The sequence below is a fragment of the Diabrotica undecimpunctata genome, chromosome 1 (genome assembly GCF_040954645.1).
Source record: "Diabrotica undecimpunctata isolate CICGRU chromosome 1, icDiaUnde3, whole genome shotgun sequence".
Lineage (NCBI taxonomy): Eukaryota > Metazoa > Arthropoda > Insecta > Coleoptera > Chrysomelidae > Diabrotica > Diabrotica undecimpunctata.
Window position 1 is genome coordinate 109,394,505 of NC_092803.1, and position 14,773 is coordinate 109,409,277.

At 32.1% G+C, this 14,773-nt stretch overlaps 1 protein-coding gene across 3 annotated transcripts in view; it reads left to right on the plus strand.

Annotated features, from left to right (window-relative positions):
- The window catches only part of Zasp52 (Z band alternatively spliced PDZ-motif protein 52), a 168,603-nt gene that overhangs the window by 78,613 nt on the left and 75,217 nt on the right, over positions 1-14,773 (plus strand). For all 3 annotated transcript variants that reach the window (XM_072546355.1, XM_072546350.1, XM_072546360.1), the window contains exons 2-3: positions 10,355-10,506; positions 14,392-14,566. In XM_072546355.1, coding sequence (XP_072402456.1) covers positions 10,355-10,506; positions 14,392-14,566 — 327 coding nt within the window. The remainder of the gene's footprint in view (positions 1-10,354; positions 10,507-14,391; positions 14,567-14,773) is intronic.

Sequence of the window (14,773 nt, forward strand, 5' to 3'; positions counted from 1 at the left end):
ACATTTGACCCAGCATGAATCACATATATACAAAAATATGTAATAACTACTTTATAAACTATGCCATCAGTGTTTATCGGTACAGGTGAGCCACAGTCAATATCCCAAAGTCAACGTTTCTTCCCCAACTTCGATGTTGATAACTCAATTATTGTTCATTAACAGATTGCCAAGTTAAACCATGTATTATTTTCACACATGATTCGAAATAAAGTTTGAGAGTCGGATGTGCATATATTCTGAAGTATATTTTTTCCAATATATCAGGTTTTAGACTGGACTTTTAACAAAGGAATTTCTGATCACCAAGTTGTTATAAATAATAAGAAAGTCATTAATAAAAAATAATGGAATTATTCAAATCTTAAAGTTGTTGTAAACAATACTTCTATTACTTTCATTTGGGTAAATGGACACTTTGTTATTTTCTGGTAACATTCAAGCAGATTTTTTTGCTAAGGGGGTAATTTTAAAAGGGTTAGAAATTACTTGGCTAGATAGACGTGATCAAACTGCTAACTCAGTAAAGTTTAAAACAAAATTGGGATATTGGATGGTATCCTTTCTGTAACTGAAATAAAAATATTTATTCTAAATTTCACATTTTTTACGTACTCTGCCTTTGGCTGTAAGCAGTTATCCCATTCGAAAAATCTGTTCCCTGTTCCTTAGATGTTTTTTATCCTTGCCACTGTCTAGGCGTAACTTTATAGACTAAAACAAAGTCAATCAGAATTTTGCGCTTGTGCTTGTAATGTTAATGATAAGGTAGAATTTGTCTTTTACCATGTAAAAGGTTTTACACGTCAAAAAAATACACGTTAAAAAAACCAAAAGAAAGTTCCTTTAAGCACCAATCGTGTTTTGCGTTTAAGAATCTTCAAACGAAAATAACCAAAGTTTAAACGTTTATTTTTAAATTACCTTGGGTAAATCGCTTTCTCTTTAATTCTCATAAGTTGCTGAAATCACTAAAAAGCGTCCATTGGAATAAACAAAATCCAATCATTTATTTGCATTGGAAACTTTCGCTAGCAAAATTAAAAGTCTGCCAGATGTCTTTGTTAAATGCCTCTAAGCGGAAACCAATTGCCCGTTAGGTGAAAATTAGGAGGGCCGAGAGTTTTGCTGTTCCGGGAAAAATCATCGAGGCGTGAAAACAACTAATTCAGTCATGACTTGGCTTTTCGCCACTCAAATTGTGGTATTATGGTACGATGTGTGAGGGCAGGGTTACCTGATATGGTTGTAAACGATAGCGAAAAAGTCCCATTTACATCGTTTGGGAGTCAAGTTTAAATTTTGGTCTGTGTTCGCCCGCCAAAAATAGGAGTAGAATTAAAGTTTTTATGTTTTAATTTTTGTGAAACATAGTACGGTTCTCTAATTTACGATTTACCTCTTTGTCACAAGAGATAAATTATGTCCAGCTGCATGCTTATGGGAGTAGAGGTGAACTAGTGTGAGTAATTATTAAACTGTATTAAAAGAACCTACAAAGTTTGCAGTTAATGTGTGAACAGCGAAACAAAGAAAAAATCACTGTAAGTTTTTAAGCTTTTTTTAATCAGCTGCTGTAAATCCAATTCTTCTTCTTGATGTGCCTATCTGTTACGAATGTTGGCGATCATCATGGCAATCTTTATCTTATCTGCAGCTGCGCGGAAAAGCTGCACAGATGTTGTATTGAACCAGATTCTGAGGTTCTTTAACCAAGATGTTCTTCTTCTTCCTGGACCTCGTTTTCCAAATATTTTTTCTTGCAGGATGGCTTGAAGGAGAGTATATCTGGATTCATTTCGCATAATATGTCCGAAGAACTGTAACTTTCGAGATTTGATGGTGTTCAGTACTTCTCGATTCTTATTCATTCTTCTGAGGACCTCCTCATTTGTGACTCGGTCAGTCCTCGGGATCTTAAGCATTCTCCGATATAGCCACATCTCAAGTGCTTTCAGTTTTCTGCACATATCTTCGTTCAATGTCCACTATTCAACACCATAAAAAAGGACAGAGAAGACGTAGCATCGCAGCATTCTTACTTTTGTATCAAGAGAGGTTGTGACTCTTGAAGAAGGCCCCCATCCGATTGAAGGTGGATCTAGCTTTTCCGATGCGTGCTCTAATCTCCTGGTTGTTGGTCCATTCTTCATTTATTATGGTGCCGAGGTAGTTGTAGTGCGTCACTCTTTCTACAGGGGATTGATTGACGTAGAGTTGACCTTCTGTTATTCTTTTCTTAATAATTATCATAAGATTTGTCTTCTTAACGTTTATATTGAGTCCATATTGTTGACTGTAATACGTGATTTTGTTCATAGGAACTTGTAGGTCTTCTAAGTTGTACGCAAATACTATGGTGTCATCTGCATATCTGATGTTGTTTAGCCGGCAACCATTTAGTAGAATACCTTTTTCAGTTTCGTGCAAAGCTTCGATAAATATTCTTTCAGAGTATAGATTGAAGATTAGAGGAGATAAAATACAGCCTTGCCTCACTCCACGCACGATTTTCTTTGTTTGTACTTAATGTAAAAATAAATTCATGTACATTTTTTACAAAGGTAAATTTCAATTTTTTGTTATTTTCATTTTCAATTGATTTAATTTTATAGATCACCAGATGATCGAGACAAATTAATGTCTAACGTTTTGTAAATATGTATGAAGGTATTAACTTATAATGAACATTTCTGTTTTACAATTTAAATTAACATGTCCACTAAAATTTATAATCTAGCTAGTAATAAATACAGCTAATACATAAAAATTGTGTGTTTAATTTCTCTGAAAATCTGCCTTTCTCGTGGACAAAATATAAATAAATTCTAACGAGATTTCTGACCTAAACCAATTATGTAGCATGTAAGATTCCCTAGTTTTCCTTGTCAATCAAAGAAAATATAGGGTGGCGCCTTTTTTCCTTTTTTATTTTTTGTTCATTTTCTTTCAACTGGTATGATTTTCTTTTTTACTCTTTTTTACTTCCATATCCTCTGGTCTTCAGCGATCTATAGACCCACGTCGCAAAGCTCGTCAATATGTCTTTCAAAACACCCGAGTGTCTGCATGGTGAACGACTTTAGAACTGGATTTCTTCATTTAGCTTGGTGCCAATACGAAACTTCCCCTTGGGATATTTTTTTTATTACGGACAGTTTCTTCAAACCAGGTTTCAAACCCTTTCCAGGTTTAATTTACGTTACAATATTTGTTGGCGAAAAATTTAATATGTAGTGGACATATGGATAATTCAGGAAAATGTGTATAGATCTTGAGAATCTGAACATGAGAATCTGAAGGTAGACAACCATACCTACAAATATGCCTCCACTTTTCCCTACCTAGGCTCAATAATAAATGACAACAACAACATCAGTCAAGAAATACAAGCACGGATTCTTAGCGGTAATAAGTGCTTTTATGCATACAAAGACTTAATGAAAAGTAAGTTACTGAATCGTGAGTCTAAGCTGAGAATCTACAAAACAGTAATTAGACCAGTGGTCACATATGGATGTGAAACGTGGACCCTCTCAACCACTGATGAAAATCAACTGAGAATATTTGAGCGCAAAATACTAAGGAAGATATTTGGACCAACCCAATGCAGCGATAGTTCGTGGAGAATTAAAATGAACCACGAGCTGGATGAACTAATGCAGAGCGCAGATATTGTCAGATTTGTAAAATCACAAAGACTAAACTGGCTTGGTCACCTAAAAAGAATGCCAGATAATCGAGCTGTAAAAGTAGTCCAGAGATGGAAGCCCCAAGGAAACAGAACAAGAGGAAGGCCCCGTAAAAGATGGATAGACGACGTAGAGAGGGATCTTAAAACCATGAACATCAGGCAGTGGCGAAGGAAAGTATCGGACAGGGCAGAATGGAAGAACATTGTTAAGCAGGCCAAGACTCACAAAGGGTTGTAGCGCCATTAGAAGAAGAAGTGTATAGATCTTATTTCTCCTGTCTAACCTTATGTTATATTAGCCTTCTCTCCATTGACTGTCTTGTATGTTAGTAAATTTGCTATGAAAGCCACATTAGCGTTAAAAGGGTCTTCTTTTAACTTCTTATTTGTAATTCAAGTTAAGCCAGATATTCGAGCTGTAAAAGTATTTCAGAGATGGAAATTCCAAGCAAATAGAATAAGGAAGGCCTCGTATAAGGTGGATAGACAATGTGAAGGAAGATCTAAAAACCGTGAACCTCAGGCAGTGGTGAAGAATAGTAAGCAGGCCAAGACCCACAAAGGGTTGTAGTACCATTAGAAGAAGAAGAAGAATCCCAGTTACGCTGATTAGGGCGCTGAATAAAGAGTATACTCCTACTACTACTACTGGTTAAGTTAACGTTAACACCTCTAATGTGGTTTGTTATACATTCCTATATATCTATAATATTGTAGCAACCAGTACAGGGAAATCTTAATTTTCGTGGCTGTTAAAAATATTAGCAAAATGTTCATCAGATTATAAAAGTTATTGATTTTAACAGTTAAATTTAATTTTTTTCAGTCCGTTTTTACCATCACGCATTATCAGACAGTTTCAAAGTGCATATTTCATATCGTTGTTGTTTGGTTAGATCTGATGCTATCGTTTCTTTGATCATCGTTATTATGTTTTCAGACTAGCAACAGCTTCCGTTTTCCAAAATTTAATCGATTTCACACATGTAGGTACTACTTCACAAATGATTTCACAAATCTTGCACGCAGAACGAGCTTAGCAGATCAAATGACGTAGTGAAAAACTAAAAACACAGTATATGCTTAGCAGATCAAATTGCACTCGATGGAGTGTTAAACCACACCAGAAAGATATACCTAACCAAAATCAGTTTTTTTATTAATTGGTTGTGCATTATGAACATCTGATTATGGCTTTATCCTCTCGTTTTAAACGTTTTTCATGCAAGCACTGATCGAATGCACTACAAACGAGTTTTGTTATCAATTTTTCTAGTTCGCTATTTTAGCGTTATATACGTCATCATATATTTTCTTTTAAATTCTCTTTGGTTTTATTTTAAGATTTAGAGTAACTCTATAAAGCAGTACTTAAGTAATAAAAGACTAGCAACATATAATCACTTTTCTATGATCACCTGTCGTTATCAACCAGTCTTTATAAATCGAAATATATACATAAGCATATATAATTTAATTTTTTTTTATTTCTTGTAATCTACGTTTAAAAATAAACCAATAATGTTACATGAATTGTATAGTTATTTGTGTTAAGCACAGATAATTTAGTATATGACGAAACTAATGACGATATCCAGGTTTCATTTTTAGCACACTGATCGACTGACCACGCTACACCAGACCAACAAATTTGCGTAACGCTTCTGTGTAAAATTATTTCGATATCGCATACATAAACATTCTCCTAATGATCATTGGAACAAATAGGAAATCAGTTTTAGAGAAAAGTATAAGAATAGAATTGAAACATGTTTAAAATATCGACTACAGTTAACACTTTAATTTTGGTTAATAATAGGATGGCTTCATAAATTCTTAGTAAATATAAATAAGACTACACAGTATAAAAGTTACTTTTCATTGCTTTTAAAACCAACTTTTCCTTGCCATTATATATTTGCTTTTTGTTTTAATGTGTAATATGTAATTAATGTGTATATTATATTTATATTTTTAAAACAGTTATAAAATAATCTGGAAAAACCATTTTTGGATGATCTTCAAAGAAAAAAAAAGTGGTTCAGTAACCTGTACTGTAGACCAGCGCGAAGCTGTATTTGTAATATTTAAATAATATTTTTAAAATTAAACAAAGTAAGTTTTTTATTTATTTATTATTTTTATAGATTTTAATACCTTTGTATGGACTTACCTCGTGACGTAAATGGACTCTTCCAACTGTTTAATATGACGGCTATTTCGTAAAAAGCCATATTTAATATATCCTGCTTTAGAAATCTCTTTCACAGTATACATATGAAAATTCAACTTAAAATATTTTAGTAATAACTCTTTTTGTTGCATTTTGATACAATAACCGAACTGATGATTGTAAAAATCCGATATTGTATTTACATTAAATCGGAAAATTTAAACGAAAAGTGTCTAGAATAACAATTAAAACAGATGATTCAATATTGTTATTAAATGGATGATATTTATGATGTCTTTTAATTTTTGACCGTTCGAGAATCGTTACGAATCTAGACTTCTAATATCAATCTTTTATTTTTATGTATGTTTTACTACATCTTTTATTGGCAGATATTCTTTTAATTTTTTACTTTTCATTTAATGTATGTATTTTGTTAGTTATTTTTTATTAAGTTTTTAATTTAAACTTACTTAGAATAAATATATGATGACTAGAACGGAATTGATGGAGAGTAGTGAAAAGATGTGAAGACTGCATTTCGTGACACCATCTCGTGGCGCTTCTTCCGTGACGCTCTGCTCAGAATTTTACTATAGAGAAAAAGTAATACAACGCCAGGATAGAAGCTTTGCTTCAAAAAGAACTTTCTTAACCGCACAGTTGCCTAAGAGAATAATCAAATCTACAGTATACAGATTTTTAATGTAAATAATTTTGACTATATTGGTAGTAGTTTACCAACTGTGTTTTTGGTACAAAAATTCAATTAACACAAAACTTAAACAATCAAATTAGTTTCTAAATAACTTGATAAGTCATGCCTTCAAAATCTGTCTCAAAGAGGTAATGAGGGACATCTAGGAAGTACAAGGAGGATATGGGAAAAATCAATTTAGAAAAGTGAAGCTATAAACATAAGATATTATAATGACACCATATTAACCCTGAACTGGTGAGGTGGTGCCATAGACGACCCCACCTCTACCAAATATTGGTGATATATCAAGGTTACGGTTATCTATCGCCAGACTCGTTTAGGAATGCCTCGTTCAAGCAGTTTTATGAGAGCTGTTGCAGGAAGAGCGTCGTGTGAATTATTATTTTACTTTTATTTCGTGTTAAATATTTGCTGGGGTACGTGAAGGCACCGCATCACCGTAAGTGTAATTTTTTTATTTTGTAGATAATTATGTAATTACTGTTTTTTGTAGAAAAATGGCTAGTGAGTCATCAAAAAAAGTATCCTACAACGATCCCAACTTTGAGGAGACTGTTATGAAGTGGTTTAGCGATTTAGATAGCAATACAGAAGAGGAAACAAATAATGTAGCAGACTTATACGATTCTAATTCCGACACAGAGCAAAGCGAAGGTATCAATGATGAGGATATAACGGTGATGGGACAGTCTTCTTCTGAGTAGTGAAGAAGAACAATCAACTAATGAAAGAAGAGCCTTTTATAGGAGGAACAGATACAAATGGGCAAGGGAACCTGCTCAGAGACTCATACAAAAACTCATGCTGCCAATCGAGTCAGGCAACTTGCTAGTCTCAAAGGCAGTGCGACGTCAGGCAACGTGGACATTCTTCGGCGTACAATTGCACAAAAAAAGGTTCAAGTTTTGTTGGCATGTTTTAGATTCGACTGTGCTGATAGTCAAAAAGAAAGAGAGAAGACAGATAAGACAGCAGCAATATCATGGATTTTCAGTAGAATTGTTGAAAACTCTAAAAAAAACTACTGCTTGAATGATTTGGCTTGTATTGACGAAATGCTTATTGGCTTTCGAGGCAGATGTAGATTTAAAGTATATATGCCCAATAAGCCTAATAAATATGGTATTAAAATTATGGCCTTGTGTGACGCTCGTACATCATATTCAACGCGTATATTTATTCGGGAAGAGGTAGTAATGGTCAAAAACTAACAATAGATGAAAAGCAATTATCAGTTCCAACTTAAGCTGTTTTGCAGTTATGTAAACCGATCTATGGTTTTAATCGAAATATAATTACAGATAACTGGTTCAGCTCCATTCAAGTTGTTGATAAATTATTAGAGAAAAAGTTAACTTATGTTGGAACGCTAAAAAAGAATAAAAGGGAGATACCTATTGAATTCCTGCCGTCAAAAAATAGAGCTAAAAACTCATCCTTATATGGATTTACATCTAATAAAATACTTTTGTCTTATGTTCCAAAAAGAATAAGGCAGTTATAATGATTTCTCCCATCCACAGAAACAAGGCTACTGATGCTGACACTGGTTAGTTACATTTTTGCTAAAAATGAAAATCACTTGTCGTCTTTATTTGACCGGACCTCGTCATCTGAATTGCTTGTTAGATATATAACTAGTGTTTTCTCTTTGACGTATGTGATACGCTTTGCCTAATTATCTTGTATCAATTTGTAAGGTGAGGACAACAAAATCTTAAGAAATTTTAATAAATATTATTAAACTCAATACAAAATGTTTTGCATGCGTTCGAATTGAAATTAGGTTATTGCTGAATGTGCTATAGCTAAAAAAATTATTAAAAAATAGGTGCAAATGTTATTGTAAATTATCAAATATTTATTATAACCGGCCTTGTAGTAATCCACATATTTAAAAAGCGACTAAAGTGAACACAAAGCGTTCATATTATCATATAGATCTAGTGAGTATATTTGCTAACCGTCGTTATATAAGCCGCAACCGCGATCTATTTTAATTGTAAGCACGTTAAAGTTGCAATAAAGCAAAAAAGTACCATATATGTCTTTATTTAGAAGAAATGTCAATCTAAACGTCAATTGGGCTAGTTAAGTGGAAGCCCTACGCCATACGGTCAGCAAATGTATTAGTAGCAAATCATTGCTCTTTAAATATGCGGCTTACAAGGCCGGTTATAATAAATATTAATTTGATTATTTACAATAACATTTTTCAATTATTCGTTTATTAATAATTGTTTTACCACTATCGCATTCGACACCGACTTAATTTTACTTCGACCAAATGTGACACAATTTGCTTTGAGTTTATAAAGATTTATTAAAATTTCACTTACCACTTACAAATTTTTATGTGTGCTTTACAAAATAATTAATACTTTTTGACTTCTGTATCTACACCTCCATTTTCTCTAGTGTGAAAAAAATAGTACTGCTTACAAACTCTCCACACTTACTTTATCGGATTGGAGTAATTGACAAATTACATACTCCATACTCTGGTACAGAACTCTGGTACTACAACAGAAAAACTAGTTACCAACAAACTTGAAATATAATAAATACCGACGAGTGTCTTTCTGATATTAATTAAAGTTTAAATAAACTACTATACCATATATTTTCTTAAATATTAAAACGCTATGACTGTTTAATAAACTAAAAATTTTAATTTTAATGTTCTGTGAGAATAGTGAAAATTTTGTTGATTAACCTCATGTTGTAAGTTTTTTTAAATTTATTTTAGCATATCCTGAAAAAACACTTAATAAATTTTGCGAAAGCTAGATATTAACAGAGAGTTTCTCTTTGTTCATATCAATTTCACCGCTTGGTCAAGAAAATATGTAACCAGCTAAAAATATTAATTTTAAAATGTATTTTTTTTTTTTTAAATCAAATAAAGTATTGGACCGAATTTAACAATTTAAATATAACACCCTGACAAGAAGTATCCTGACATATGGGTCCGAAAACTGGACAATAAACAAGAGAAATAGAGGTAGAATAAGAGCAGTAGAAATGGAGTTCCTGAGGAGAAGCTGTAGACTTACAAAAAGAGACAGAATTGAAAACGCAGAGATTAAGCGGAGAATGGGAGTGCAAATCAGACATAATCGACTATATAGAGGAGAAGAGACTATCCTGGTACGGCCACGTCAGAAGAGCGGACAGAGGACGCTGGATAAACAAAATCACAGAATGGAGCCCGATTGGAAGAAGAAAGAGAGGAAGACCCCGAAGGTCATTCAGAGATGAAATCGACGAGGCTATGGAGAAAAGAACCCTGCGAGATGGAGACTGGAATGACAGGGAAAATTGGAGAAAACGGTTGAGTGAAGGAAGACAGTGAAAACTGTGGAAATCCTTAGTAGTAGTAGTAAAGACTAGTATATAGGGACTTGCAAGCGCTTTCAAACGATATTTTATTTGACCCCATTACAATTAATATATGTGTGGGAGATTCTTACCCTGCCTTAGAAGTCAAAGAAAAATAATCAAAAATATCAGAAAATGTGTCACCTGTCACTGGGTTTTTAGAAAATATTGTCGTACTTCCTAATAATGCCTCAGTTTTGTTGCATCCCATACTTTTTGGCCTTCTAAAGCTCTTTCTATTTCAAAAGGTATTACCTATTCCTGATTCATTGTTGAATGTATTTTTAAAATTTAAACTTTTCATAGTATATTTTCTTATGAAATATTAACAACTATGACTGTGGTGAAATATATCAAATAATCTATAGGATCTTTTTTTTTTCAGGTAAATGTCGGTTCTCCAGCTGAAAGAGCAGGACTGGTCGCTGGAGATGCGGTGATCAAAATCAATAACACAGATGTCTATAATTTAAGACACAAGGATGCCCAAGATGTTGTCGTTAGAGCCGGACCATCTTTTGAAATTTCAGTCCAAAGGTCAGTATACATATTTCTTTTAGTGATAATACCTAGTTGTAAAAACCCTGAAACGGATTATTTATCTACGACTAATGATGAGATCATATTGGAAGGAAAAGTGCAGGGCAAAAGATCTGTTGGAAGACGCCAGACGCCAGAACTCGTGGCTAAAAGACCTGAGAAGATAGTTTGACCGCTCATCCACAGAAATCTTTCGTGCAGCAGTTTCCAAGCTACAATTGACATTTGGATAGCCAAACTTCGAAAGGCGACGGCGCAATAAGAAGAATGATGAGATGACTATATTGTGAATATGATACTTGTAATATGATACGTGTACTAACGACTCATAGTATTTATCTCCTATTGACTTTCAATAACAAAATTTCTCAAATTATATAGTCATCATGGAACCAAAATAATCGTACCTAAAATTGTCAGCGTCAAACTCACAGAATTTAGTATATATCCAATGTATTTATTATATTGAGATCATCTGCCTTAATACCGGTACAACCAAAGTCTATTTATGACTAAACATACTCAACGTTCAACGAATGGCTTATTCGAAACAACTCAAACTTATCTTCCGAAAATTTTCTAGCATATAATATATCACTGAATTAAATTTAATATAAAAACTTGATTGTGGTCATTCAACTTCAAGCAAAGAAGTCTTCCACACTGATCCTGAACAAATAAGGACATTTATTGACAAAGCATCTAATGAATTTTTAAGGCCTAAGGTAAAAACCTAAACATATTAATGTAATTTATTCAAAAACTCATATTTTTATTTGCTTAGTTATATTGATTATTGGAATTTTAAGCACATGCCGTTTAACCGAGATTAACGAAACGAATTATATTTTACTTTTGGTAGTATTATTTAATAAAGTTGTTGCAAAGTAGTCAAATTTACTAATACAATGGGAGCACTTCAAAGGTTAAATTGGAAAAGGCATTCTGATATAATCTTCGGAGATATTTCCGCGGTTAGTACAATTAAACCTAAACCTAACATTAATACTATTTTAAAAATTAACATTAAACTTGCCAGGTTTCTGGGTTGAACCGCGTCGATTTATCAATGTGCTGAGCTTTGGAGATCCTCTCTGCAGCCTTCTCCAGGGCCTCCGGAGTCTCAGTCTCCTGAGCTCCCAGACACTACTAAACTGATCACTAATCACTTCACAACTGATGTCTTTCTTTGTCAATGAATGTCCTTATTTTATCTTTGCCAAATATTAAGTAGAACATTTTGCAGTAGTAATGGCAAACAACTATTAAGAAAATCTAGATATATGACACCATTCACATGGAGGTCAAAAAATGTGGGCCAATCATATAGTCCCCAACAAAACCATTCCAAACATTTATGGACCACCTAGTTTGATTATGACTGTAAACAAAGTAGGAATTGTTAGATGCATAGTAATGTAAATTATGCCGGTTTACTTTTCCATTTTTGTGAAATGCAGCCTCATCTCAAAAAAGAACATAATCGAAAAATAAAATCGATTGCTATACACTTGCTATTCAGATTATTCACAAAAAGCTAATCTGCGATCATAATCATCAAATGTTAATCCTTGACGTATTTATATGTATTTTATGTTTACGGAGGATTTTTGGCGCAGAAGTTTAATTAATGTCATATTGACAGAAAAATTCACGAGTACATCATATTCCTTTTTTTCGTCTTATAACAGTTTTGATTCTCTTATTTTTTACATATACAACTGACTACTTGCGAGCAAAACTATTCATTAATTTTTCAAAAGACTTTATGTTTGGCTTCCTCCGTTCAGGATATCGCTGTTAATATATTCTGGATGCAAGTTAGTAGGGAATTTCTCGAACTTTATTCTCAGACCCAGAACATATCTGTGAATTCTACTATAGATAAATTTATTTTTAAAATTAAAAACAAGTCATACAGACCGATTAAAAGGGCAATAATATAAAAACTGTCTTTTTTTAAAGCCTACTATTTTACCGTTGTTAACTAATACAAGTGGCCTTATACTTATTAAGATTTACTTATCACAATCGAGTAATGAATATTTTTGTAATTCACCCTATATACGAATATTCGTCAAAGGTTTTGCTAAACTTAATTTGACAAAAAATATTGCTTACCTTATTATGTAAAATGAATACTTTTTTATTCTTCATTTTTTTATATACTGTGTGCTATTTCATATCGATTTCGAAACAAAAATAGTCATGATTTCGTTAAAAACCCTGCAGAGTAATGTCAAACCCCGTATTGTAAGAACAGGGAGTATGAGAGGAATTGAAATATGGGAAAATATACAGGATTTCGTCGTATTTACAAGTGTATGTATTCATTACCACGTAGTTATTAATCACCCTGTATAATTCAGCATATTATTCAAGCTTGTAGAATGTTATTGCCTATCTTTTTTCTTAATCACTTTTTTTGGATATTCTGTACCATAATGGAATTATCTACTAATTTCGCACTAAAAACTTATCCTGTATATATATATATATATATATATATATATATATATATATATATATACATACATATATATATATATATATATATATATATATATATATATATATATATATATATATATATATAGTAAACTCTTAAATATTGGGGAAATCTGCAAGAAAGACTCTAATGAGTATCAATTGTTTCGCCAAAGAGAATTAATTTGGCTTCTTCAGGGCCGAAAGAAAATAAATTATAATTAGCTACCATATATTATCTATTAAAAACATTATTGATCTTACCGTAACTTAGAATTGTGGAGTTAGAATATTAAAAAACTTTGCTAGTAACATAATGGTGTTATTTGTTACTATGTGCAAAAAAAAGTTTTTTTTTTAAGGTTTGAAATGTATGATAGCTTTGAACTTAAAACGCAAAGGTTTACCCAAGGTAAATCGAAAAACCCAATGTAACTACATTTAACAGGAGGTAATTCTTTAAATTGTCGGCAATAACTAAATTTTTGATTGTTAGAAAGTTTAAAAGTGAGGTTCTGTTTTAGCCAGAACGTATGCGGTCACAGAACCTCACTTTTAAACTTTCTTACAATCAATTATATATATATATATATATATATATATATATATATATATATATATATATATATATATATATATATATATATATATATATATATAAACGTATATATATACGAAAATTTTATTCAAAAAGATTAACTTTCGGATATATTTTCGGAAGAAAACACGTTCGGGGAAAGTAATCAGCAATAAAATATTTTTTTTATTGCCAATAGAAGCATTCAGTCTACTTTTTATTGAGATTATTCTACAGTGATTTAAAGGTTTGTGATATAAACTGATTTATTTTTCCTTCTTCTTAAATTTCCTGTGTAAATTAATAAATTTTTTTATGTTGCTTCTGCTGCATCTTTTCCTGGAGGTTTCTATTATCGGAAAGCTTCTAGAATAATTTATTATTCATATTATAAAAACATTTTAAATATTTTTACTTGGCTATTTTATTACTACAAGGGATGAATTTTTCTTGATTTTGGATTATTTGAAATTCTATAAACGTATTTACCTTACCGACATTCATTTTTCTTTGTATAAAATTATGCAATGCGTAAGTTGGCTCCTTTACATTTAATAATCAGACAAAATACATTTAAACTTGACTACAGAATTTACTTAAATAACTTCTTCCAACATGTGCCAGTACATTGTTTAACCTATTTTCCCATTTTTTAACCCCAATATTTCATTGGCAACCTAAAAACCTTCCTAGTCATCAAAAACATTCCGTTGTGACCTATTCTCGGTCAAAAATAATTGATTCTGTGCCCAATTGTCTGAATCAGTGCGTTTATTTTAGATTTTAACCTCTAAACTTTTAATTCTTGGCTGTTTCAGAGGTGGTTCAACGTGGATACCTTCAGTTATACCTACTGGTCCCTTATCGGCTCCATCTCCGTATATTAACAGTGCTGGTCCAGTTACAAGGACTTCTTTGGCAGCTAACAAAGGCGAAAATATCGGATCTATTGGAACAGGACATAATTTGTCTGCTAAGCCATTTAGCCCACAGGTAAGCTAAAAATGAATCTCATATTTGTTAATCGTTTAATGCAGAATAATATAGCAACTCATATTGTTATAAGATGTTTAATGTATTAAAAATAAAAAAATTACACTTTTCTTAAATGTTTAATGTCAAATATTTTCACCATGTTATGTAAAATGTTTAAATACTTAAAGTTTTTTACATTAAATGATCGTAAAAAGAAGTTTACCT